General features: G+C 38.6%; 2 protein-coding genes across 3 annotated transcripts in view; one reads left to right on the top strand and one right to left on the bottom strand.

Annotated features, from left to right (window-relative positions):
* SPDYA (speedy/RINGO cell cycle regulator family member A) overlaps window positions 1-9,168 on the top strand; it is a 38,813-nt gene extending 29,645 nt beyond the window's left edge. Inside the window, exon 7 of the mRNA XM_045162289.1 lies at window positions 9,036-9,168. Coding sequence (XP_045018224.1) covers window positions 9,036-9,124 — 89 coding nt within the window. The 3' untranslated portion in view covers window positions 9,125-9,168. The remainder of the gene's footprint in view (window positions 1-9,035) is intronic.
* On the bottom strand, window positions 9,004-22,385 carry TRMT61B (tRNA methyltransferase 61B). 2 transcript variants are annotated; one of them, XM_044926114.2, is made up of 7 exons: window positions 21,305-22,385; window positions 18,593-18,695; window positions 15,108-15,298; window positions 11,001-11,092; window positions 10,265-10,491; window positions 9,509-9,586; window positions 9,004-9,424 (listed from the first exon to the last, which is right to left on the bottom strand). In XM_044926114.2, the coding sequence occupies exons 1-7, from the start codon at window positions 22,016-22,018 to the stop codon at window positions 9,381-9,383; spliced, it is 1,449 nt and encodes a 482-aa protein (XP_044782049.2). In that variant the 5' UTR covers window positions 22,019-22,385; the 3' UTR covers window positions 9,004-9,380. The 2 variants fall into 2 exon arrangements, with proteins under 2 accessions (XP_044782049.2, XP_044782050.2); XM_044926115.2 differs by having other exon boundaries at window positions 10,292-10,491.
* Window positions 22,386-25,957: the final 3,572 nt, after the last annotated feature.

Below are 25,957 nucleotides of genomic sequence, written 5' to 3'. Positions count from 1 at the left end.
CTCAAACTACCACACAATTGCACTCATCTCACATGCTAGTAAAGTAATGCTCAAAATTCTCCAACCCAGGCTTCAGCCTGGGTTGAACTGTGTGAACCATGAACTTCCAAATGTTCAAGCTGATTTTAGGAAAGGCAGAGGAACCAGAGATCAAATTGCCAACATCCGCTGGATCATCAAAAAGGCAAGAGAGTTCCAGAAAAACATCTATTTCTGCTTTGTTGACTATGCCAAATCCTTTGTGTGGATCACAATAAACTGTGGAAAATTCTGAAAGATGGGAATACCAGACCACCTGACCTGCCTCTTGAGAAACATGTATGCAGGTCAGGAAGCAACAGTTAGAACTCAACATGGAAAAACAGACTGGTTCCAAATAGGAAAAGGAATACGTCAAGGCTGTATATTGTCACCCTGCTTATTTAACTTCTATGCAGAGTACATCATGAGAAATGCGCTGGATGAAGCACAAGCTGGAATAAAGATTGCCGGGAGAAATAGCAATCACCTTAGATATGCAGATGACACCACCCTTATGGCAGAAAGCGAAGAAGAACTAAAGAGCTTCTTGATGAAAGTGAAAGAGGAGAGTGAAAAAGTTGGCCTAAAGCTCAACATTCAGAAAACAAAGATCATGGCATCCGGTCCCATCACTTCATGGCAAATAGATGGGAAACAGTGGCTGACTTTATTTTGGGGGGCTCCAAAATCACTGCAGATGGTGATTGCAGCCATGAAATTAAAAGACACTTGCTCCTTGGAAGGAAAGTTAAAACCAACCTAGACAGCATATTGAAAAGCAGAAACATTACTTTGTCAACAAAGGTCCATCTAGTCAAGGCTATGGTTTTTCTAGTAGTCATGTATGGATGTGAGAGTTGAAATATAAAGAAAGCTGAGCGCAGAAGAATTGATGCTTTGAACTGTGGTGTTGGAGAAGACTCTTGCGAGTCCCTTAGACTGCGAGGAGATCCAACCAGTCCATCCTAAAGGAGATCAGTCCTGGGTTTTCATTGGAAGGACTGATGTTGAAGCCGAAACTCCAATACTTTGGCCACCTGATGCAAAGAGCTGACTCATTTGAAAAGACCCTGATGCTGGGAAAGATTGAGGGCAGGAGGAGAAGGGGATGACAGAGGATGAGATGGTTGGATGGCATCACAGACTCAATGGACATGAGTTTGGGTAAGCTCCGTGAGTTGGTGATGGACAGGGAGGCCTGGCGTGCTGCGGTTCATGGGGTTGCAAAGAGTCGGACACGACTGAGCAACTGAACTGAACTATGAACTGGAAATACATGGAGTCAACCACATTCTAATTTCCATTTAAATTATATTTATAAAGGTTGTTTTTCTCTGACATTTCCCAATTTGAAACAGAACAATATTCTAGCAGCAGTGATCCTTTTTACTCATAGTACCTTTGTTCCAGATTTTCACCCATCTGAAGATAGGACTGGCAATTTCTTATGGCTCATTATTTCAGAATTTCACCTATTTATTTTTACCACATCCTTATAGCAGTAGCTACAGAAGTTTTACTAAAAGAGAAACTAATCTTTTAAGACTCTTGAAGGTAGGGGGTCATGCCTGTCATTGTTCCCTTCCCTGCTCAGATGGTAAAGAATCTGCCTGCAATTTGCGAGACCTGGTTTTGATCCCTGGTTTGGGAAGATCTCCTGGAGAAGGGTATGGCAGCCCACTCTAGTATTCCTTCCTGGACAGAGGAGCCTGGTGGGCTACAGTCCATGGGGGTCACAAAGTCAGACACGACTGAGCAACTAAAACTTTCATTTTCACTGGCCATAGTAATCACTAAATATTTTGACTGATTGTTTAGTCTTTTCCCTTGTAACATCTTCAAGCATAATTTTTATTCATTCACTCATATTGGAGGGTAAATAGTATCTACCATAGGCTAAATTATAAAATAAGAGTTGCTTTTTAGTATCCCTCTCCTCTCTCCCACTCTTTTTGCTTACACTCTTTCATCCTCATAACAGGTAAGATTTATTAGATGTTTAAAATGTTCCATGCAATATGCTGATTGTTTTACATTCATAACCTCACTTAATACTCACTGCCAAGCCTAAGGTAAATACTAGTATTTCCACTTTGTAGATAAGGAAGCAGAGGCTTAGAGAGGTTAAATACTTTCCCCAAGGTGATAAGAGTGACACTTGAACCCAGGTCTGAATCTACTACAGCCTGAATTCCAATGATGCTATACTGACCTCTTTGATGAAATCCTGCCTTCTGTGGTAAAAATAAGTTGCCACAGAAGTCCTAGCTGACTGCCAAGGACTAAGGAGTTGGTGAAAGCATTAAGAACAAAGTCCCTGATGGAAGGCTGTATGAACTAGAAGAGAATTCCAACCACAATTTGAACAAATATTTAAAGAAAGAGGAACAGAAGCACTTATATTTTATTCAAACTAGCCCCTCAGATATCAAGAGTAGTCACAGTCTGTGTTTTAGACTTTGATATTTCAACGGGAAATCAGAGTGCACCAAGGGAGGAAGAAGCTCTGCCAGTCAGCTTGCTTCAAGGAAAGGAAAAAAAAAAAACAAAACCAAACAGGTCTTTGAGGATTTTAGGTGAAAAGGGGGGCACTTGATTTAGGGCAATTGTAAATGCAATTGTGCTTTCATCTGTTTCTAGATGAATACCCTGACACCCTGGCTTAGGATATATAAGTCCTATATAGGAAGAAACAATTACTTTCTTATTTCTGTTTTGTTCTCAATATTAACTCAAGGCTAATGTAAAACCTATTGTTTCAGGATGACAGAGGGTACAATACAAAGAAAAATTATTTTCTTTCTGGCTTACTTCACTCTGTATAATAGGCTCCAGAGCCTATTAAAAAGAAATGTATTCTTTTTAATGGCTGAGTAATACTCCATTGTGTATATGTACCACAGCTTTCTTATCCATTCATCTGCTGATGGGCATCTAGGTTGCTTCCATGTCCTGGCTATTATAAACAGTGCTGCGATGAACATTGGGGTACACGTATCTCTTTCAATTCTGGTTTCCTCGGTGTGTATGCCCAGCAGTGGGATTGCTGGATCATAAGGCAGTTCTATTTCCAGTTTTTTAAGGAATCTCTACACTGTTCTCCACAGTGGCTGTACTAGTTTGCATTCCCACCAACAGTGTAAGAGGGTTCCCTTTTCTCCACACCCTCTCCAGCATTTATTGCTTGTATACTTTTGACTGGTGTGCAGCCATTCTGACTGGGGTGAAATGGTACCTCATTGTGGTTTTGATTTGCATTTCTCTGATAATGAGTGATGTTGAGCATCTTTTCATGTGTTTGTTAGCCATCTGTATGTCTTCTTTGGAGAAATGTCTATTTAGTTCTTTGGCCCATTTTTTGACTGGGTTGTTTATTTTTCTGGAATTGAGCTGCAGGAGTTGCTTGTATATTTTTGAGATTAGTTGTTTGTCAGTTGCTTCATTTGCTATTATTTTCTCCCATTCCAAAGGCTGTCTTTTCACCTTGCTTATAGTTTCCTTTGTTATGCAGAAGCTTTTAATTTTAATTAGGTCCCATTTGTTTATTTTTGCTTTTATTTCCAATATTCTGGGAGGTGGGTCATAGAGGATCCCACTAACGCAAATATATGGAATTTAGAAAGATGGTAATACACAGAAGAACTGTACAAAAAAGATCTTCACGACCAAGATAATCACGATGATGTGATCACTGATCTAGAGCCAGATATCCTGGAATGTGAAGTCAAGTGGGCCTTAGAAAGCATCACTACAAACAAAGCTAGTGGAGGTGATGGAATTCCAGTTGAGCTATTTCAAATCCTAAAAGATGATGCTGTGAAAGTGCTGCACTCAATATGCCAGCAAATTTGGAAAACTCAGCAGTGGCCACAGGACTGGAAAAGGTCAGTTTTCATTTCAATCCCAAAGAAAGGCAATGCCAAAGAATGCTCAAATGATCGCACAATTGCACTCATCTCACACGCTAGTAAAGTAATGTTCCAAATTCTCCAAGCCAGGCTTCAGCAATACATGAACCGTGAACTTCCTGATGTTCAAGCTGGTTTTAGAAAAGGCAAAGGAACTAGAGATCAAATTGCCAACATCCACTGGATCATGGAAAAAGCAAGAGAGTTCCAGAAAAACATCTATTTCTGCTTTATTGACTATGCCAAAGCCTTTGACTGTGTGGATCACAATAAACTGTGGAAAATTCTGAAATAGATGGGAATACCAGACCACCTGACCTGCCTCTTGAGAAATTTGTATGCAGGTCAGGAAGCAACAGTTAGAACTGGACATGGAACAACAGACTGGTTCCAAATAGGAAAAGGAGTACGTCAAGGCTGTATACTGTCACCCTGCTTATTTAACTTCTCTGCCGAGTACATCATGAGAAACACTGGGCTGGAAGAAGCACACGCTGGAATCAAGATTGCTGGAAGAAATATCAATAACCTCAGATATGCAGATGACACCACCCTTATGGCAGAAAGTGAAAAGGAACTAAAAAGCCTCTTGGTGAAAGTGGAGAGTGAAAAAGTTGGCTTAAAACTCAACATTCAGAAAACAAAGATCATGGCATCCTGTCCCATCACTTCATGGGAAATAGATGGAGAAACAGTGGAAACAGTTTCAGACTTTATTTTTTTGGGTTCCAAAATCACTGCAGATGGTGACTGCAGCCATGAAATTAAAAGACGCTTACTCCTTGGAACGTTATGACCAACCTAGATAGCATATTCAAAAGAAGAGACATTACTTTGCCAATAAAGGTCTGTCTAGTCAAGGCTATGGTTTTTCCTGTGGTCATGTATGGATGTGAGACTTGGACTGTGAAGAAGGCTGAGCACCGAAGAATTGATGCGTTTGAACTGTGGTGTTGGGGAAGACTCTTGAGAGTCCCTTGGACTGCAAGGAGATCCAACCAGTCCATTCTGAAGGAGATCAGCCCTGGGATTTCTTTGGAAGGAATGATACTAAAGCTGAAACTCCATTACTCTGGCCACCTCATGCGAAGAGTTGACTCATTGGAAAAGACTCTGATGCTGGGAGGGATTGTGGGCAGGAGGAGAAGGGGACAACAGAGGATGAGATGGCTGGATGGCATCACCGACTCGATGGACATGAGTCTGAGTGAACTCCGGGAGTTGGTGATGGACAGGGAGGCCTGGCGTGCTGCGATTCATGGGGTCGCAAAGAGTCGGACAAGACTGAGCGACTGAACTGAACTGAACAATAATCCTGTATGCGAGACAGCAAAAGAGACACAGATGTATAGAACAGTCTTTTGGACTCTGTGGGAGAGGGAGAGGGTGGGATGATTTGGGAGAATGGCATTGAAACATGTATAATATCATATAAGAAACTAATCGCCAGTCTAGGTTCAATGCAGGATACAGGATGCTTGGGGCTGGTACACTGGGATGACCCAGAGGGATGGTACGGGGAGGGAGGTGTGAGGGGGGTTCAGGATGGGGAACACGTGTACACCCATGGCGGATTCATGTTGATGTATGGCAAAACCAATACAATATTGTAAAGTAATTAGCCTCCAATTAAAATAAATAAATTTAAATTAAAAAAAAAAACAAAAATTACTGTTCATACATACATTTGACGAATAAACATTTATATTCATTTTCCCTCAGTAGGTTTAACAAGAGAGTGAGCTAATTGGGGCTGGGGAGGTTTAAGGATAACATGATATTATCAGGACAGTGGTCATTCTCTTACTGCCTCAGCAGCTGTTGATGCCAGTAGTGACCTCTATTCAGCAAAATTCTCTTCCTCCAGTTCACATAAGGTTGTTGGAATCACCTAAGGTTTGTGGTTGCAGACAATTCATTCTCCAGGAAAGATAGAAAGAACTGATGCTCTGCTCTGGGCTTTTATGCTAAAACTAGCAATAGATGGTATCCATGCTTCCATCCTTCTTTCAAATACAAGCAACTTCTTGCTTTTCAGGTTAAAATCATGTTTTTCTACCTTAACATTTTTTTTCTCAAAACAACATGTTCAACAAACAAGTTTATGTAAACATTTATAACATTTATTAAGAATAAAATAGTTGATTTTGATAAGGTTGTGGGAGATAGATGAAGCATTCTGTACAAATTTACATGCATCACAATCACCAATCATGTGCTAAGCTACTTTATAAAGGTTTAAACAAATAATTTTTCCTCAAAAATCCTTCTCATTTAACACTTGACTCCACCAAGAAATCCTGAAGTGGCACTATGATATTCATTTTACTGCTGAATAAACAAACTCAGACAAGTCACAGTTGCATAGTAAAACAGCAACAACAAAAACACCAAGATGGAACCCAGTTTTATCTGAAGAGATAGTACATGTTTATACCAACTAAATTACCTATTTTAAGCCTATGGCACCTAGGCTAATCTATCTGAAACATGGGTACATATTATTATGTATTATCTGAGGACCCCCCAGAGTTTAGAGTGAAGCCAAGGGAAAGAAAGCAATACACCAGACCTTACTCCTGGGTCATGTAGACAGGCATGAGACATTCCAACTGCTATATAATCTAAAAGCAAATAATTTTCCCTCAAAAATAAATCATTCTCTGAATTTGCTTATTTACTTTTGTCATTACCACTGTTCTAGTCATCCCATTTTAAAATCCTTAGTGAAGGCATAATCAGGGCTTATAAATTACCAATGCTAATTATATAATCAACATTTATGAGCACAAAAGATTTCAAAATTAATTCTGCAGGGTAAGAGACATAGTGAAGGCTGTTCCAAGGAAGTAATTTATGAGCTGGGTGTTGACTGAATCCTGTTCAGCCCAGAGAAATAAGGGAAAGGGCTTCTGAACAGTGGATGAAAGTTTGAGTATATATAGCTTCTCTCCCTCTACATCCAGTGAACCACCAGCTTATCTGGTTCTTCCTTTACAATAATTTTTTAGATTTTCTCCTCTTCCACCATTCCTAGTTGTATATTACTTCTAATCACCTCATAGTTGTACACTATGTATTACTATGAAATTTCACATTTAATGGTTTTTCCTTCCTTTAAATACTCCGACACTGCTAACAGACTTTTAAAAAATACCTGCTTTTGCATAAACATGGAAACTGAAACTTAACTTTCCTACTGATTCTGCAGTAAGTTCAAAATCAAAGTTTTCCACAGTCCATGAGCTATATACTTACATTTCCCCCAGAACAACCAAGTCAACATTGATGAAATAATACCTGATCCAGTGTAGGCTTCAAAGCCATCAGCAAACTTTTACTGACCATTTACTGGGTAGAAAAGTCAGGACTTCTGGAAGTTACTAGGAAGACAGTTGTGAGTCAGTCACAGATCTTTAGGAGTATTTTATGGTAAATGAGGGGCAGACATGAACCGAGAAAGCTAACTTTAGAAGAAGGCATCTGTCCCACAAACTGAATTATAAAGATGCTTAGTATTCAATGAAGAGATGGATAAAGGGCTTAAACTGGACTTTGATTAAATATACAAATAAATGTTTATTTTCTTCTGTAGTTTTGTTTTCAACTCATTATTAGAATCGACACTGTTAGGTCTTATGCAGTTCAATGCCTACTGAGCAGTGTACCAAACCAATTATTCTACATGAAACATGAGAAAGCACAACTTTTCTCTCTTCTTTAAGTCATCCCCTTCCCCAAAAAGTACAATTAGGGCCTGCATTCAAAACAATAAATGAAGGACAGAATTTCACTAGCAGTTAAATAGAAGGGCAGAAGAATGGGGAGTATTCCATGATGGAATTTAAAAATGTATATTAGAACTTCTATACACCTGGAAATGTTATAAAAACTTTAAAGCCATTATTATTATATGAGTGTTCAGATACCACACAGAAATAGTATGAGAAGACTTCTCTGCTTGTGATTTAATCAGTTCTCTAAATGCAACCAAAGTGATTTTTTTTTCCAAAACACAGATCTAAGCATGTTACCCCTTACTTCACTAAATCCTTCAGTAGCACCCCATTTTTCTTGGGTTAGACCAACTCCATAACAGGTTTACAAGATCCTGCATGGCTTGACACCTACCTTCTTTTCAGTCTCTTTCAGTCAACTGCAATATCACTGACCCTTTTTGTGCTCATTTCCCTTGCTGTAATTAACTCTTACCTACCCTTCAGGTCTTGGCTCAATTGTCACTTGCACAGGTAATTACTTTACCTGAGCAAAATCTCTATTGTATCCTGTACTTTGCTGAAGCATTTATAACAGTTCTGGTTTTATATTTGTGTGATTTTCTTTAATGTCTATCTCTATGATAAGTTATAAAATCTAAAAAGGCAGAGATTTTAGACTAGATTTTTCCACATAATGAAAAGTATGTAAAATGTTTTTTAGGATATGTATATTAAGTAGTTCTAGCCTAAGAGATAAGTAGCATTTATCCTTACAGGCACTACTACTTCAAAACCTATAAAAATCTATATTTAAACAATAACCATAAGCTTATGTTTATCTGTAAAATATGGATAACCTCAAGGATGAGCAGCACATATTAAATACAAAGACATTATAAAGTCCTTAAGACATGTAAGGCACATGGTAAATGTTAAATGACTGGTGCCTATGAATAATAAAATCTAGCCCTAATTAGTTCATATTTATAAAGTGTATCTCTCCAAACTTTATTTTTAGCTGCATAATGCAGCTTATAAGATTTTAGTACCCTGACCAGGGATTGAACCTGGGCCATGGCAGTGAAAGTGCCAAGCTCTAACAACTGGACCGCCGGGGAACTCCCCATTTGACTTATATAACAACAGAATAATTCTGATGTTCTTTCAAACTGTTAAAATAATTCTGTGAAGGGCAAAAGAGATTCAAGAATTGTTACATCTTTTGTTACAATTTTAAAGATAGTGATATCATTATCAGTTTTTTTCCTTATTATTTACTATAGCCTAGACTTGTTATTTTTTAAGATACATACAAGCCATTAAGGTATATATTTAAAATACACAGATACATAAAATTTACCTCAAAATGCATATTTTATTTTGGTAGCCAATGACCATCAATCAAAGAAAGAAAAGAAAACTAATTGCATGAAGAAAGACAAATCTATGGAGTGGTTTACAGGAAGTGAAGAATGAAATGGCTCAACTAAACCAACTTGGAATCATTTACTACAAAATGCCAAACTGCAAGACGAGTGTCAAAATGGGACATTTAAGCAGTTTTGAAATGTTACATGTTTCTCCAGCTTTTATTACTTTTCAAAGTTACATGTAAAAGTTATATAAATCATAGTGATAGCTAAAAATACCAATCTATGAAAGTAGTGATTTGCAATATAAAGTTCTATTTTGATACTTTTCAAGTCTTCAAATCAGTTGTTATCTGAGGTACTCAGCTAAGTTGTGGTTTGCACTTCCTCAACTTGACAAGAAAAGCTAAATTAAGGGGAGAAAAAGGTAAGGTGATTGCAATAATGAGAAGAAAACACCATATAATATAGCCTGAAAAAAATTACTCACCTGTATGACCAATTTGCCAGTGTATAGGTCTAGCAATATAGGGAAATGATCCATAGGGAAAATCAGAATGCGATTCTTCTGTTATAGAACAAAATATGTATTATAAGCTACATAAAATATTTGACAATTTGTTTACAAAACTGTTAAACAACAAATTACTGTCCCTTTCTTGTAAGTTTTTTCTCTCAGTGACAGTTATCTTACAGAAACAACTTGTCGAGGATTACATGATAAACTTTATATATGGTTTTATTACCAAATGAATAAGCTCATATCATAAATCTATAGATGACTGAAAACTTGTTTATGGTCTAAATAATGTATACATACAATAAAGAACTAAATTTAGTTCTTGGAAAAATTCCAGCAGCATACTGGAAGTTGCTTTTTGGAATATTAGCTATTTGCATACCAAGTCCTATTAAATTCTTTCCCTTCAGTGATAATTACTGATCTAAATTTAAAACATTCTTTAGTATATTTAAAGTATTTCATAAGCCAACCCCTTTGTCACAAATATGAATATTATAAGAAGTTCAATTCTTCAAAGGTATCAGAGTTTTACATAAAAGGCAGGAAAAGTCATGATTCTTTCTCTTAGAGATTTTAACTTAATAGAATAAATACATTTCAATTTCCATAGGATAAAATAATAAATCCCTGAGAAATACTTTTATAATGTATTGCTCATACACTCAGGAATATATTCTCCATTTATTATTGCAAACACATGCATAAAATAGAATTGAAGCTTACCATGGTCATCATATTGAAACATCTCACCTTCAATTCTAATTTTTTCTTGAGAGTGTGCTTGTAAGTCTGTGTTGATTTTAGGTTCTACTTTTTGAGCTAAAATTCCATTTTTCTGTCTTGCAAGGCAAACCAACCAATCTCTGACAATAACTTCACTTATCTTTTCACATGAGAGGGCAAGTTCACAGATGCGAATTCCATCTAAAAGTTCAATAACCTGTGTGATGCTTTCAAAAAAGTGAAAAAGTACTTTAAACTTCTACTACAGCAATAACTTTTATTTTAAGTTCACTATACCTCTTATCCCAATTTAAATGCTATACTTAAATCAAGACAGGAGGAAAAAAGTAAAAATGCAAGTTAGGGCACAGAAGAGAATACTAAATAAAAAAATATAGATTACACTTTTAAAAACTTTTCTTCTAAATTGTCAGAAGAAATAGCCATCTTATATCACTGTTTATGTAAAGGATGATTTAACCAGAAATATAACTAAATTTGGGACATATGCTCTTTCATAACAGTTTTATGAGATAAAATATACATCTAACTCAGTTACAAAATGAACATTTTAGCCTAATATTTAAAACAAAAGTGTGTTTAAAATAACATTTAACTATGGCTGATTTATGTTGATATATGGCGAAACCAACACAATATTGTAAAGCAATTATCCTCCAATTAAAAATAAATTAAAAAAATAACATTACAAAAAAAGAACAGTCACATTACTCACTTTGCTAGATATACAGCACATATACCACCCTGTTTAAGATTTGGGAATAAAACAGGCAAAGCAACTTGAGGATTCAACATATCCAAAGCTACCTATAGTGGGGAAAGAGAATCAGACTGAGTTTTGTTTAAATAAAGCATGTATTTTCTTTTCTTATTGTGGTGAAATGATACACTTTGGGAAAGCAGTTAAAATAGCCAGTTAAAGTATTTCACTTTTTAGAATACAGTACTGATGATGATCATTTTACTTCTCTCAAAAAGGCACATTTATTATTATACATTTTGTCATAATTCTTGACTACATAAAAACTGTAATGGCAAGTCTTGTACTTGACAATATTGATAATACAGGAATCTTTAGCTACTTTTATACATACACATAAACACACAGAGTTGCCCCTTGAACAACATGGATTTGAACTGCGCAGGTCCACTTACACAAGGATTTTTAGAACTACACGATCTGCAGTTGGTTAAATCTGAAGATGTAGAACCCTTGGATATAATGGAACCATGGAGAGGGAGTCCTGACTGTAAGTTATACTCAGATTTCTGACTGCAAGCAGGATTGTTGCCTCTAAACTTTGTGTTGTTCAAAGGTCCACTGTATATATAAAATTTCAATGCTTTATTTCAGCCTTTTACAATAGAAATTCACACTATCTCAAATGTGTATTTTTATGTTCAAAAGAAAACTTCTGAATATTAGAGATTCTAAAATGTAAGAATCATGTCCCTTATTTCTTTACTCTTCATTCAATTGCAGAATACAAGGCTATATACTCAAAAGATGTCAAATGAATACAATGAGTAAGTGAAATTTTCAAAAAAATTTCATTGAAAACAAAAATAGCCAAAATAGAAAATAACTGACTTACTGATAACTCCAGAAATCTAATCTAGTTGGCACATCCTTAAATTTACTAAATTAGAAAGTATTCTGTTCACATGTTTTTTTTTTTTTAAATAATGGGTCATCATTCATTAATAATTTATTAACCAAATATTTATTGAGCAACTTCCATGTGCCAAGTATCTTGCTAAGTGGTAAAAATAAAATGGGAGCTTATGTTCTATTTTGTTTCATAGGAACTTATATTCTAATTAAGGGATAGGCATTAAACAAAAATTTAATAAATATGTAATTCAGAGAGTAATGAGTGACATGAACTACAAGATTATAAAGGAGAATATGAAGGATAGAGTGACAGGGCAAGGAAAGGAAGTGCTATTTTATACATAAGCTGGTCATGGAGAGACCTGAAGAAAGTGATTAAGCTCACCCTGTGGAAATTTAGGGGGGAGTGTACTCCAGATGGAGAGAAGAGCAAATACAAATGCTCTGAGGCTGAAGCGTATTTGATGAGTCTGAGAAGGCCACTTTGGAAGGAATGATGCTAAAGCTGAAACTCCAGTACTTTGGCCACCTCATGCGAAGAGTTGACTCATTGGAAAAGACTCTGATGCTAGGAGGGATTGGGGGCAGGAGGAGAAGGGGACGACAGAGGATGAGATGGCTGGATGGCATCACTGACTCGATGGACGTGAGTCTGAGTGAACTCCGGGAGTTGGTGATGGACAGGGAGGCCTGGCGTGCTGCGATTCATGGGGTAGCAAAGAGTTGGACATGACTGAGGGACTGAACTGAACTGAACTGAGAAGGCCACTATCACTGCAGTGGGGACAAAAGTGGGAAAGTGGCAAGAGAAGAGTTCTCAGATGATGGGGATGTGGTGGAAATGGAGGAGGGAAAAATTATGCAGAATTTTACAGACTTTTAGCTTTATTCATGAAGAGAGAAGCCACTGGAGAGTTTCAGACATGATCTTACTTTTTAAACTTTTTTGAGTGTGGTAAACATACCATAAAACTTGTCATTTCCACTGTATAGTTCAGTGGCATTAAGTATATTCTGACTTGGGCAAGGAAAGCCTTGCAATAGCAAATAGCATTGAATGTGATAAGACAGAGTCAATTAGAATTAGGATTGGCTGTGAGATATGAGAAGTAAGGATAAATTCAATGTTTTTAGCTTAAGCTACTGAAAGAATGGAGTAAATTTTCCTCATTTACTATGGAGGAAAATGACTAAGACAATGGGAAGAACAAGCTTGGGGAGAAATATTTGAAAATTCAGATTTAGACATGAGTTTTAAGATGCCTATTAGATATCCAAGTAAAGATCTCAATGACTAATCAAGGGGCCAACACTGTAGACATAAATGGATTTCTTTGATTGTAGTCTTATTATATTATTGACAAGGACCAAAAGTCAGACTACCAAGCAGCCTGCCAATCCAAAGCTCTTATTTATACTCAGCCAACAATATTACCATTCATTAGCTACTCAAATCAGAAATTTAGAGTCATTATTTTCTTTACCTTGAATTCTCTTTTGAGAATCTGTAGGGTTATGATGCTTCTGTTTGGATTAAAATTACCCAGTCCTACAAATCTATCTTAGTATTTCTCAAATTCATCCTACTGCTAATGCATAGAAACCAAACTTGCGGTTACCAAATGAGAAACAGGTGGGAGCGATGAAGTAGGAGTTTGGGATTGCCAGATACAAACTATTATATATAAAATAGATAAACAACAAGGTCCTACTGTATAACACAGGGAACTATATTCAATGTCTGTTGTTCAGTAGCCCAGTTGTGTCCAACTCTGCAACTCCATGGACTGCAGCACACCAGGCTTCCCTGTCTCTCACCATCTCCCAAAGTTTGCCCAAGTTTATTCACTGAATCAGTGATGCCAACCCCCATCTCACCCTCTCTCACACTCTTCTTCTGCCTTCAATCTTTCCCAGCATCAGGGTCTTTTCCAGTGAGACAGCTGTTTTGCATCAGGTGGCCAAAGGATTGGAGCTTCAGCTTCAGCATCAGTCCTTCCAATGAGTATTCAGGGTTGATTTCCTTTAAGATTGACTGGTTTGATCTCCTTGCTGTCCAAGAGATTCTCAATTGTCTTCTCCAGCACCACAGTTCAAAGACATCAATTCTTCGTCACTCAGTCTTCTTTATTGTCCAGCTCTCACATCCATACATGGCTACTGGAAAGACCATAGCCTTGATTATATGGACTTTTGTTGGCAAAGTGATCTCTTTGCTTTTTAATACACCATTTAGGTTTGTCATAGTTTTCTGGCCAAGAAGCAGTCATCTAATTTCATGGCTGCAGTCACCATCCACAGTGATTTTAGTGCTCAAGAAGAGGAAATCTATCACTGTTTCAAACTTTTCCCCTTCTATTTGCCATGGAGTGGTGGCACTGGATGCCATGATCTTATTTTTTTTAATATTGAGTTTTAAGCTGCCTTTTTCACTCTCCTCTTTCACCCTCATCAAAAGAGGCTCTTTAGTTCCTCTTCACTTTCTGCCATTAAAGTGGTATCATCTGCATATCTGAGGTTGTTGATATCTCTCCGGAAATTCTGATTCCAGGTTGTAACTCATTCAGCCTGGCATTTCACATGATGGACTCTGTATATAAGTTAAACAGGGTGACAATAAACAGCCTTGTCATGCTCCTTTCTCAATTTTGAACAAGTCAGTTTTTCCATATAAGATTCTTACTGTTGCTTCTTGACCCGCAGACAGGTAAGATGGTCTGGTATTCCCATCTCTTTAACAGTTTTCCAGTTTGTTGTGATCCACACAGTCAAAGGCTTTAGCATAGTCAATGAAACAGCAGTAGATGTTTTTCTGGAATTCCCTTGCTTTTTCTATGATCCAGCAAATGTTGGCAATTTGATCTCTGGTTCCTCTGCCTTTTCTAAACCCAGCTGTGCCTCTGGAAGTTCTTGCTTCACATAACTTTGCGAGTTACAGTCCATGGGGTCACAAAGAGTTGGATACAACTGAAGTGGCTGAGCATGGCACTCATGCCACAGGCACATTTATTAACAACTCTGGCACCTAATTCAGTATATATCTCTGCCCTAAATCCCACCATGATATTAAAGGAAAATATTCCCCCCACTCTTAGAAATGGCACAAATAATGAAGGAAGATCCTTTTCCATACAAAAGGAGTGTGATCTTTGTTTTTTTTGTACTCAGTATTAGGTAATATCATAGGACCCACTTTAGAAAACTTACCGAATCAAATGTTAAAGATTGTATGTCTTCGGTTGCTCCTGAAATATCCTTATGAATAAAATCTACATTGTCTGGCCACTCTTCTACATGACTTATTTTCCATGAATCACGCCAGTGTCTATAATTCTTCATAGCCAGTTTGTGGTGGTCCTTTCGAATTTCGAAACTTATGACTCGTCCTTGTGATCCAACTTAATTTAAAAAAAAAATATGACAGTACATAGTATAAGTCAGTTTATTAAAAATGTCAAAAATTTATTTTTCAAAGATATTACATGGATGTGAAAAAATAATTCAAGTGGTTCAAGGTTACAAAAGTCTCTATCCTATCCCAAATCCCCAGTCAGTCTCCCTCTTCAGAGGCAACCATATCACCACAGTTATTTACCCTTCCCAAGATAGTCGGTGCCTCTACAAGTCTGCAAGTATCTCTTTTTCTGTTTTTAACACAGGTTCCCATCATACATACTGTCCTTTCCCATCATACATACTTACCTTTCTTCTTATTTACCAATGGCATTTCAGTGATTAACGATCTACTGAATTTTTTAAAAGAGCTATTATGTTCCCTTGTATGGCTATGTTTATTTAACCAGTCACCTGCCAAAGAACATTTAGCTTGTTTCTCGTCTTAGCTATTACAAACAATACCACAGTGACAATTATTTTGCCTAGGTCTTTGTAAACATAAGCCATTTATATATATAGGATAAAGTCCTAAAAATGGAATTGCTGACTCAAAGGATATGTGAATTTTTTTACTTTGAAAATTATTACCAAATTGTTCTCCAAAAAGATACCAATTTACATTTGACCAATAATGTATTAAGAGTGCCTATTTCTCCATACTTCCTCCAACAGAGTTATCAAACTTTGTATCAACCTAAAAATTGCATACAGTTTATCACTGTAGTTTTAACTTGCATGTCTTTTGTTAGGATGAAGTTAGGCCTTTCGGATACTTAAAAATACTTGGGGCTTCCCTTGTGGCTCGGCTGGTAAAGAATCCGCCTGCAATGTGGGAGCCCTGGGTTCAATCCCCGTGTTGGGAAGATCCCTTGGAGAAGGGAAAGGCTACTCACTCCAGTATTCTGGCCTGGAGAATTCCATGGACTGTATAGTCCCGCTGCTAAGTCACTTCAGTCGTGTCCGACTCTGTACGACCCCATGGATGGCAGCCCACCAGGCTCCCCCGTCCCTGGGATTCTCCAGGCAAGAACACTGGAGTGGGTTGCCATTTCCTTCTCCAATGCATGAAAGTGAAAAGTGAAAGTGAAGTCACTCAGTCGTGTCCGACCCTTAGCATGGACTGCAGCCTACCAGGCTCCTCCGTCCATGGGATTTTCCAGGCAAGAGTACTGGAGTGGGGTGCCATTGCCTTCTCCCTGTATAGTCCATAGGGTCACAAACAGTCAAATAAGACTGAGCCACTTTCACTTCACTTTCAAAGATACTTGTATTTTTGTGTGTGTCTGAAAAACTTTCAAACTATCATAGTAATACTGCAGTTTCACAGAAAACTACATTTTAAATACAGCAATTAATTTTCTATTCCTCTCTATATGAGGTGATTTGATTTGGAGGCTGTCCCAGGTCAATCAGTCTATAGTTAAAATGAGTTTAAATTCCAGCATGTGTCTTTAAAATGTAAGTCCAGCTGTAATTCATCATGTTCTCAAGGGATACAAATTAATGTTAATAGCAGCATAAGCTAACCATTTAGAAAATTATGGAGCAAAAATATCCATCCTGAAGGTAAATAGCAATGATTTCTTGATCACTCATAGGTTGGGATTATTCATGCTATGTGACACTCCTCCAACAGTATAGGTATTAGAAATATGGATACTCCTATCTCACAAACTTTTATAAATTCACTTTGTCAAATGCATTTAGGAATCAGTCACAGACTGTGAAGAAATGGCTGCCTTTAACTATGCACAGAAAAGAGTCCAACAAAAGATGTGAGGAGCCCAAAATGAATTTCCTCACCCAGTATAAGCTGAATTATGTTTGTATGTGATGACATTAGGTAAAAAAACAAAAGGTTTAAGTTTAATTCAGTATATGTCTATCTGTAATCTTTATAAAATATACCCACATACACCTACAACTGCTCTAACAATGTTTATTAGCTAAAAAAGAATGCACTAATAAAAACATGAATGATCTTTTTAAAAAAAATTTATCCAAAGAGAGTGCTGTCTATTATTAGGTGAGAAAGGGAACAATGCAGAGGCAGTCAAACAAGCCAAAGCAACCTTGACAATCAGGAATTCAGTGGCCAAAAGGAGCAGTAATCAGCTACAACAACAGTAACCAGAATTCAAGTGGAGGTAACATGAACAGATATGTTTACTATATACCTCTTGATTTTTGACCTTCATGCAGTACTTTAACCAACTGACAATTTTTAGAGACTTTCTCTAAGAAAGGAAAATTCTTCATGATCTAGTTTTAGCTTAATAGTTTAATTAATTTATTCATGAACAATGATAATTCTTTGCCTCTAGTAGTATATGACTCTTCCCCAGCAGCTGACAGCCCTTTTCCCCCTTCTACAGTTTCTGATACTGAGTATTCATTTGGCACTATTATCAACAAAAACATGTACACATGTTTGTGTACATGTGTACATGTACACAAGAATGTTCAGAGAAGCACTGGAGCACTGTTTACAACATTCAACTCAACTGCCCATCAACAGCAGAACGGATAAACTGTGCTTTACTTATAAAATGGCAACTAAAATGAAATAACCACTGCTACATGCAGTGACTGAACCTCACAAACAGAATGTTGAATGAAAGTAACCTGATTCAAAAGCATACAGTACTAAAGGATTCCTTTTATGTAAGATTCAAAACAGGCAAAACTCATCAATGGTGATTAAAGTCAGAGTAGTGGTTACCTTCTACCTTTGGATAGGATAAGGACTGAGAGGGATTTGAGAAGGTTTCAATAGTACAATAATATTCCCTATCTTGATCTGAGTAATAACTACATGAGTGTGAGTGAGTGAGTGAAGTCACTCAGTCGTGTCCGACTCTTTGCAACCCCGTGGACTGTAGCCCACCAGGCTCCTCCGTCCATGGGATTCTCCAGGCAAGAGTACTGGAGTGGGTTGCCATTTCCTTCTCCAGACATGAGTGTGGTCACTACATAAAAATTCACTGAGGTACACACTAATGATCTGTGCACTTTTCTGCAGCTGTGTTATGTTCTAATAAAAATTTCAGTTAAAAAAAAAAAGCATGGAAGGGGCAAATAGAAAGCAAACAGAGAGAGGGTTAGACAGAAAATGACTTGAATAAATGTACAAAATAGAAAAATCATTGCTTACATTTGATTTCAAGGAGAATGCTCTGTATCACAAAGTTATGTGAACATTTTCTGAAACATGTGTATCTAACTTTCTGTTATTATGAACAGATTGAATGTTTTCTTTGTCATCTAAATTCAATTCATTTACCCTAATCTCTTACCTGCTTTGGATAAAAATAAGCTCATTCCACCAGAGCCCGAGCCAGCTTCCAAAACAGTATCACCTGGGTGGATATTCATCATCGATAGTATCATATTTATATCCTATGATTGAAGTACAGCAAGGGTGATTGTGTGGCCAATAAATACATACTAAGCACCTACTCCTTCAAATACCATGTTGGGCTTGGAGAAAAGTGGAGGGGAAAAAAAAGGATTAAACTCTGGCCCTTTCTACCAAGAGTTCATAGTTTACTTGACAAAATGAGAGATTGAGGAATCAATTAGCAAATACAGAAGAATTTAAGTATAATACTGAAATTACAGACAATAAGTAACATTAAGAGCTCTGAGAAAGAGAAATCAGCAGACTACCCTAGCTTAAAGACATAGAAAATGTAAGGAAACAGTCACAAGGTAGGGACAGCTTTCAACAAAAAAGAGGTAGAATAAAACACGGTTTGCTTATCTGAATCCAGGCTAAAGCATTTCAACTTAACATGGTAAGTAACTAGGATGTGTCACTGAGGTAACATAAATGGCATTTTATAAAGATTAATCTGTCAGGGCAATACAGGATGTACTAGAACTGAGAAAAATTAGAGGCAGAAAGACAAGTTAGGAAGTTATTACATAATCTGCATTAAATGATGAATTCTCATTTAGAATTAGGATACCAGGAACAGACAGGACACATTTGCCAAACTTTATAACTAAAGAATTGCTTTGTTAACAGGAATAGCATGGATGATAGTAGTAATAGCTGTTTACTGCAACTTCACCAGGCGCCAGGCTTCTGTTAACTATGCAAACTGCTTTCAAATATTATCTTGTTTAATCAGAATAATAATGAGAAAATGATCACCACTGCCATTATAAGGATGAGAAATCAGAAAGGTTAAGTAATTTGCCCAAAGTCACACAGCCAGGAATTAAGTGGGCAAGTAACACTGATGCCGAACTGTTATAACTCAACAGTTATAACAGTTGACTGTTATACTATTTGTTATAAATGCTATATAGAGAAAAATGTAAATGTTAGCATTTATTTCATCATTCCCCCCAATAGCAAACCTTTTGAAGTTGCTAATAAGCAACATATCAATTAAGTTTTTACTATCTTTTTCTTCTCTGGGAAAAGCTGCAGTGAAAATTCTAAAAAAAAAAATAAGATCCTCTGTTGAATCACAAAAAAACTGTGTATTAAATATGGGTTTGGCTGCATAAGAAACTATTAATATTTAACAGGTACAGTGGTCCAATTGAAAGCCAAAATGTATTTTCTGAAATGATGGACTAAGACTTGAACCAAATGATACATAGACACATAATATTTAAGGTGTACTCCTGAAAAAGTTTCAGTCACAAATTCAAAGTCTTTCAGACACCCATATCCTTTCCCATCTGTCAGGCACATGGGAGCAGAGGTGGGAGGGGGCACAAATAATTTCACACAGGAGTGGGAGGCAGCCCCAGCAATCATTTCAATGAAATGCCCACAAGAAGCAGTTCTGTTTCCCTGGCTCTTTCATATAAGACATAGAAACACTTCATTATATATCACAATGTAATAATAATAGAAATAAATGCACAATAAACATAATGTGCTTAAATCAACCTGAAAACACTGCCCCCACCCCCCCACCCCCACCCCCAGTCTGTGGAAAAATTGTCTTCCATGAATCCGGTCCCCGGTGCCAAAAAGGTTGGGGACCATTGCTCTAGGATATAAGGTCTATGTTGAGAGCAAGGACTATAGTTCACTGCTATACGTCCCTAAAATAGTGCCCTGAATGTATAAAGTTGGTGGTTATTTGCTGAAGAACTAATGAATGATTCTTCATCTAGGACTGGAGGAAGAGTTGTTATAACTACAAATAAACATTCTACTCAAAGACAGTGACTATGATGAATGATTAAAATAATCCACTAGCAATGGATATAAGACTGTAACAAGGAATTGGTAGGTAATTTCCTTTAAAGAATATCCCTTTTATGTTTAGTGTCTAATTTGAGCTGTTTTAATACGAACATTTTTCCCTAATGATAAAAGCATAGTAATAAGTCTTTTGTTGATAAAATATATTTTGGTCACCTGATGTGAAGAGTGGAATCATTGGGAAAAAATCCTAATGCTGGGAAAGACTGAGGGCAGGAGAAGAAGGGGGAAACAGAGAATGAGATGGTTGGATAGCATCACGGAATCAACGGACATGAGTTTGAGCAAACTAAGGGAGACAGTGAAGGGCAGGGAAGCCTGGCATGCTGCAGTCCGTGGAGTTGCAAGGAGTCGGCCACAGCTTAATGACTGAACAACAACCTCTAATAACTTACCTCATTAAGTATGATGCTTAAACTATCACCACAGTGGTACTAAACAATTGTCCCCAAGAGTTTAATATTCTCTTGAAGGCTGAACCTGCAAACTTAAGTATTATGGGGAATAAATGTACATTCTTATTAAATGCCTAGTGAGTCCACATCACTCCATAATAGTAAGTCACTTTACAGATCAGAGAATCGAGGCTCCCAAGTTAAAATCTGGCTGTTTCTTCCTAGAATTAGAAATCAAAAAATATGCAAAAGTTATAGCCATTGGTTAAAAAAAAAAAGTGAGAATAGAAACTTGAAATATTCTGAGAGGTGCTTTAAGTACATTAATCAGGTCTGTAGTACTAAATCCGTTTTGCTCTTAGTAAATCCCATGGCATTACCTTAGGATACGTTATGGCAGGCCCTCTTTGCATCAGTAACACATAATCCTCCAATGCCGGCCTCCTCAGCATGAAGTGCTTACCAGAGGAACTCCTCAGAATCTGGCCGGGGAACTTCCCCACGATCTCGCTGAACGGGACTGTCCCCCAATTACTATTTAAGTGTCCGGCGTTGCTCAACCTAAATAATTTTTTAAATTGTGTTTCTCTTTTCCCAGTCTCAGCTAAAATCAGCTCCCCAACCCGAAAAGGCACCACTCTGGAAGCGGACCAGGAAGAGGAGACGTGAAGGATTTCGTCCTTGGTGGCAGGCTGGACCAAGGCGGGCACTGAGGGACTCCCGGATCCCGGGTGTGCAGGATCCGACTGGCCCTGGTCTCCACTCGAGACCTCGCTCTCTTGAGGGGGTGACTCCTCTCGCGGAGTCGGGAGTCCGAGGCTTTCCAGCGACGACAGACATCTGGTCCCAAGTCCCCGGACGCGGGAAGGGACAGATGGAGGCGAGTCTGCGCCTGGGGCTTTCCTCTGTGCCGCCTCGCGCTCTCCTTCTTCATTTCCCGTGTCTCTAGGTGAGGCCTTAAAACACAGTAACCGGCCTCTCTCGAAGGACTCTCGCCCAAGGCGGCGCAGGAAGAGACAGGTCCTGAATCCTGGAAACCTCTGGAGGAGCCGCAGCGGTAGTAGGACCAGACCCACACACCTCGTTGACAGCATGACGATCCGCGCAGGCGCAGTCGCAGGCGAGTGACGGAAGGCCCGGCGAGGCTCCGCCTCTCGCTGCGCGTAGCAGTGACGCAGCCTCCCCCGGCTGGACAACTATTGAGCGGGAAGAGCTCGGCTACCGCGCCTGGCTCCAAAGGGGAAGAGGTGGCCGCCCGTCCTCGCTGACTAACTGTCCTATGAGTGTGTCCCTTTCCAGCGCGGGGGCGCGTTTTCCTCTTTGGAATGTGTTCAGACTGAACAATTGACCGCTGACACATCTCCACCAGCCTCGTCCGGGGACAAGAGGATTAACAGAGACACAGGCTGTCAAAGCGCTGTCTAAGCTGAAGTCTTGTATCAGAGTTAGCTCGCTAGTCATCAGGAACAGGAACGTCGCTCAGTAAAACTGGCCGCGAGATGTGTTTTTACAGATTGCATTTGTACCTACCACAGATTTTGCTGACTGTCTTTCCTTTCCTCGCTGACCACCTCCTTCTTCCCCTGGTCTTAGAGAGTACCTTTTGACCGGGCTCTGACTACTTGCATGTCCTCCCCAGGCCCTGGGAACAGGCCACCCTAGATTACATTGATTGTATCCACCGTGTGCTCATTTAACAGAATTGTTTTCAATAACTAAAATATAATACTTAAAGTATTTTACTCTCCTCAAAACTAAGCAAAATTTTAGTGTCTTAAAATGGGAAAATGAAAGTGAAATTCACTCAGTCAGGTCTGACTCTTTGTGACCCCCATAGACTTCTCCGTGGAATTCTGCAGGCCAGAATACTGGGGTGGGTAGCCTATCCCTTCTCCAGGGGATCTTCCCCACCCAGGAATGGAACTGGGGTCTTCTGCGTTGCAGGCGGAGTCTTTATCAACTGAGCTATCAGGGAAAGACCTTTGCTAAAACAGAAGTGGCAGAGTAGAGGGGTGTTACAGGCTACATTTCATTCCCCACACCGCCCCCCTCCCCCACCCCCAGCCCGCTAAATTCATGCACTGAAGTCCTAACCTTAAGTACTTCAGAATGGGACTGTATTTGGAGACAGGGTCTTTAAAGAGGTAATTAACTTAGAATGCCATTAGAGTGAGCCCTAATCCAGTATGACTGCTGTCCTCCTAAGAAGAAATGCGGACCCAGATGGAACACCATATGAAGACATAGGCCGAAAATGGCCATCTACAACCAAGCAGAGAAGACTCAGAGGAAACCAGACCTGCCAACACCTTGATGTTGGACTTCTAGCTTCCAGAACTGTGAGAAAATTAATTCAAATGTTTAAGAAAAAAGAGAGAGAGAGATTTGGCTGTGCTTTCTAATTCTCTCTTGCTGAATCTCTTTAAAAATTTTTATTTCCAGGTTTTGGCACCCCCCCCTCCCCCAGTTTTTAAATAAAAATGAATTTAACCCTAAAAACTAAACAAAATTAATAACAGGGGGAAAGTTATCTATGGAGTCCAAAATCTCATTTGACATTAAATATCACTAACTTGTTTGCTTAATATTAATTCAGTCAGTAAAAGTTCATTGAGGGTTTGGCATTACAAGATACCTCAGATATTTATTTCATATAAATTTATAACAATCCTGTGTCAGAAATAAGTATTCCAGTTTTACACATAAGAAAACTGACCCAGGGAGATGAAATGATTTGGGCAATAGCCCATAGCTGACAAGTGGCATGACAGGGTTCCCTATCTAGGTCAGTCTGGTTCAGCAGTCCATGCTCTTTGTACTGTAACACCCCTTCTCAAAGACCAGTCAACAGTACAACTGAATTCAGAGCTAGCATGGGAATATGTTCAGAGAGCTACTAGTTCAATTTAAATTTGAGAAAATAAGTCTTGTTATTACTTTCAAAGACATAAATCATTTTTAATCTGTGCTTTCTAAAACATCAACCATTGTAAACTCCATCATCAAGACTTCTCTCTTTTAATCCTAAACATGAAAAGACAAAACAGCCCTGCTCTTCCGTTCCCAACTGCATGTGTCACTTTTGGTTTCGATTTAAGAAAAGTTCTTTTTATTATCACTGCTAAATATGGGTCTGAGTTGGAACTTTCTGAATCTTAAGCCTTACAATTGTTTTAAAATTTATCATTCCTACTTTATTATCTCTTAAATGTTATTTAAGATATTTGGATGTTATTTCAGAAGGAGTAAGAATTAGAAGGTACGTTGACAAAATATGGGAAGTACATTTAAATGTATAATTTCTGAAATTGTGAACAGTAAATAGCATTCCTTTCTTTCTGTTGTTTGAATAACAAATACAGTGATATTAATATTTTGTCCTACATACATCTAAAAGTACCAATATTGAATATGGCTGCTCAGCCTCCAGCCATTTCATCCCAATTCTAGTCAGTAAGAAGAGAGAAGCGGGAAGAAGGTCATGCTCTCTTTCTTTAAAAACACTTTGCTAAAAACACATATACATTTCATTCACCAGAACTTAATCACATGGCCAGATCTAGCAGCAAGGAAAGCTGAGAAATTTAGTCTTTATTATAACTGAATATCAGCCTAACCAAAAATCTGAAATTATATTAATCCTGAAGAAGAGGGAAATGGATTTGAAGGCAACTAGTCAGAGAAGGCAATGGCACCCCACTCCAATACTCTTGCCTGGAAAATCCTATGGATGGAGGAGCCTGGTAGGCTGCAGTCCATGGGGTCACTAAGAGTCGGGCACGACTGAGCAACTTCACTTTCACTTTTCACTTTCATGCATTGGAGAAGGAAATGGCAACCCACTCCAGTGTTCTTGCCTGGAGAATCCCAGGGACGGGGCACCCTGGTAGGCTGCCGTCTCTGGAGTCGCACAGAGTCGGACACAACTGAAGCGACTTAGCAGCAGCATTTTCTCTCCCAGGTTCATGCTAGTGAAAAAGCTGGCTTAAAACTTAACATTCAGAAAACGAAGATCATGGCATCAAGGCCCATAAAGGAAATCAACCCTGAATATTCTTTGAAATAACTGATGCTGAAGCTAAAGCTCCAACTCTTTGCCGCCTGATGGGAAGAACCAACTCATTGGAAAAGATCCTGATGCTGGGAAAGATTGAGGGCAGGGGAGAAAGGGACAACAGAGGATGAGATGGTTGGATGGCATCACCAACTCAATGGACATGAGTTTGAACAAGCTCTGGGAGATAGTGAACGAGAGGGAAGCCTGGTATGCTGCAGTCCATGGGATTTGCAAAGAGTCAGACAACGACTTTGTGACTGAACAGCAACAGTGAAACAGTGAATGAATTAGGGACCAACTGTTTGATAACTGGTTAGCACTGACTTCCCATGTGAGGTTTGTGATCAATTTAAAGTAGATTAAGAGTCATAATGGAGAAGGCAATGGCACCCCACTCCAGTACTCTTGCCTGGAAAATCCCATGGATGGAGGAGCCTGGTGGGCTGCAGTCTATGGGGTCACTAAGAGTTGGACACGACTGAGCGACTTCACTTTCACTTTTCACTTTCATGCCTTGGAGAAGGAAATGGCAACCCACTCCAGTGTTCTTGCTTGGAGAATCCCAGGGACGGGGGAGCCTGGTGGGCTGCTGTCTATGGGGTCGCACAGAGTCGGACACGACTGAAGCGAGTTAGCAGCAGCAAGAGTCATAATAAGGTGGTTGTGGCTTTCCTCTAGTCATCTTCAGTTGTTTGCGGGTGGAGAGTTAGATTTTACCAATTTTACCAGGTTTGTGTTGTTGTTTTGGCCCCACCTTGCAGCTTGGGGGATCTTCTTAATAGTTCCCTGACCATGGAGGCAATGCCAAAGAATGTTCAAACTACTGAACAATTGCACTCATCTCAGTCAGTCAGTCAATTCAGTCGCTCAGTTGTGTCCGACTCTTTGTGACCCCATGGACCACAGCATGCCAGGCCTCCCTGTCCATCACTATCTCCCGAGTTTACTCAAACTCATGTCCATTGAGTCGGTGATG

The sequence above is a fragment of the Bubalus bubalis genome, chromosome 12 (genome assembly GCF_019923935.1).
Source record: "Bubalus bubalis isolate 160015118507 breed Murrah chromosome 12, NDDB_SH_1, whole genome shotgun sequence".
In the NCBI taxonomy this organism is placed as follows: domain Eukaryota; kingdom Metazoa; phylum Chordata; class Mammalia; order Artiodactyla; family Bovidae; genus Bubalus; species Bubalus bubalis.
This window is presented reverse-complemented; position numbering and strand designations above follow the sequence as displayed.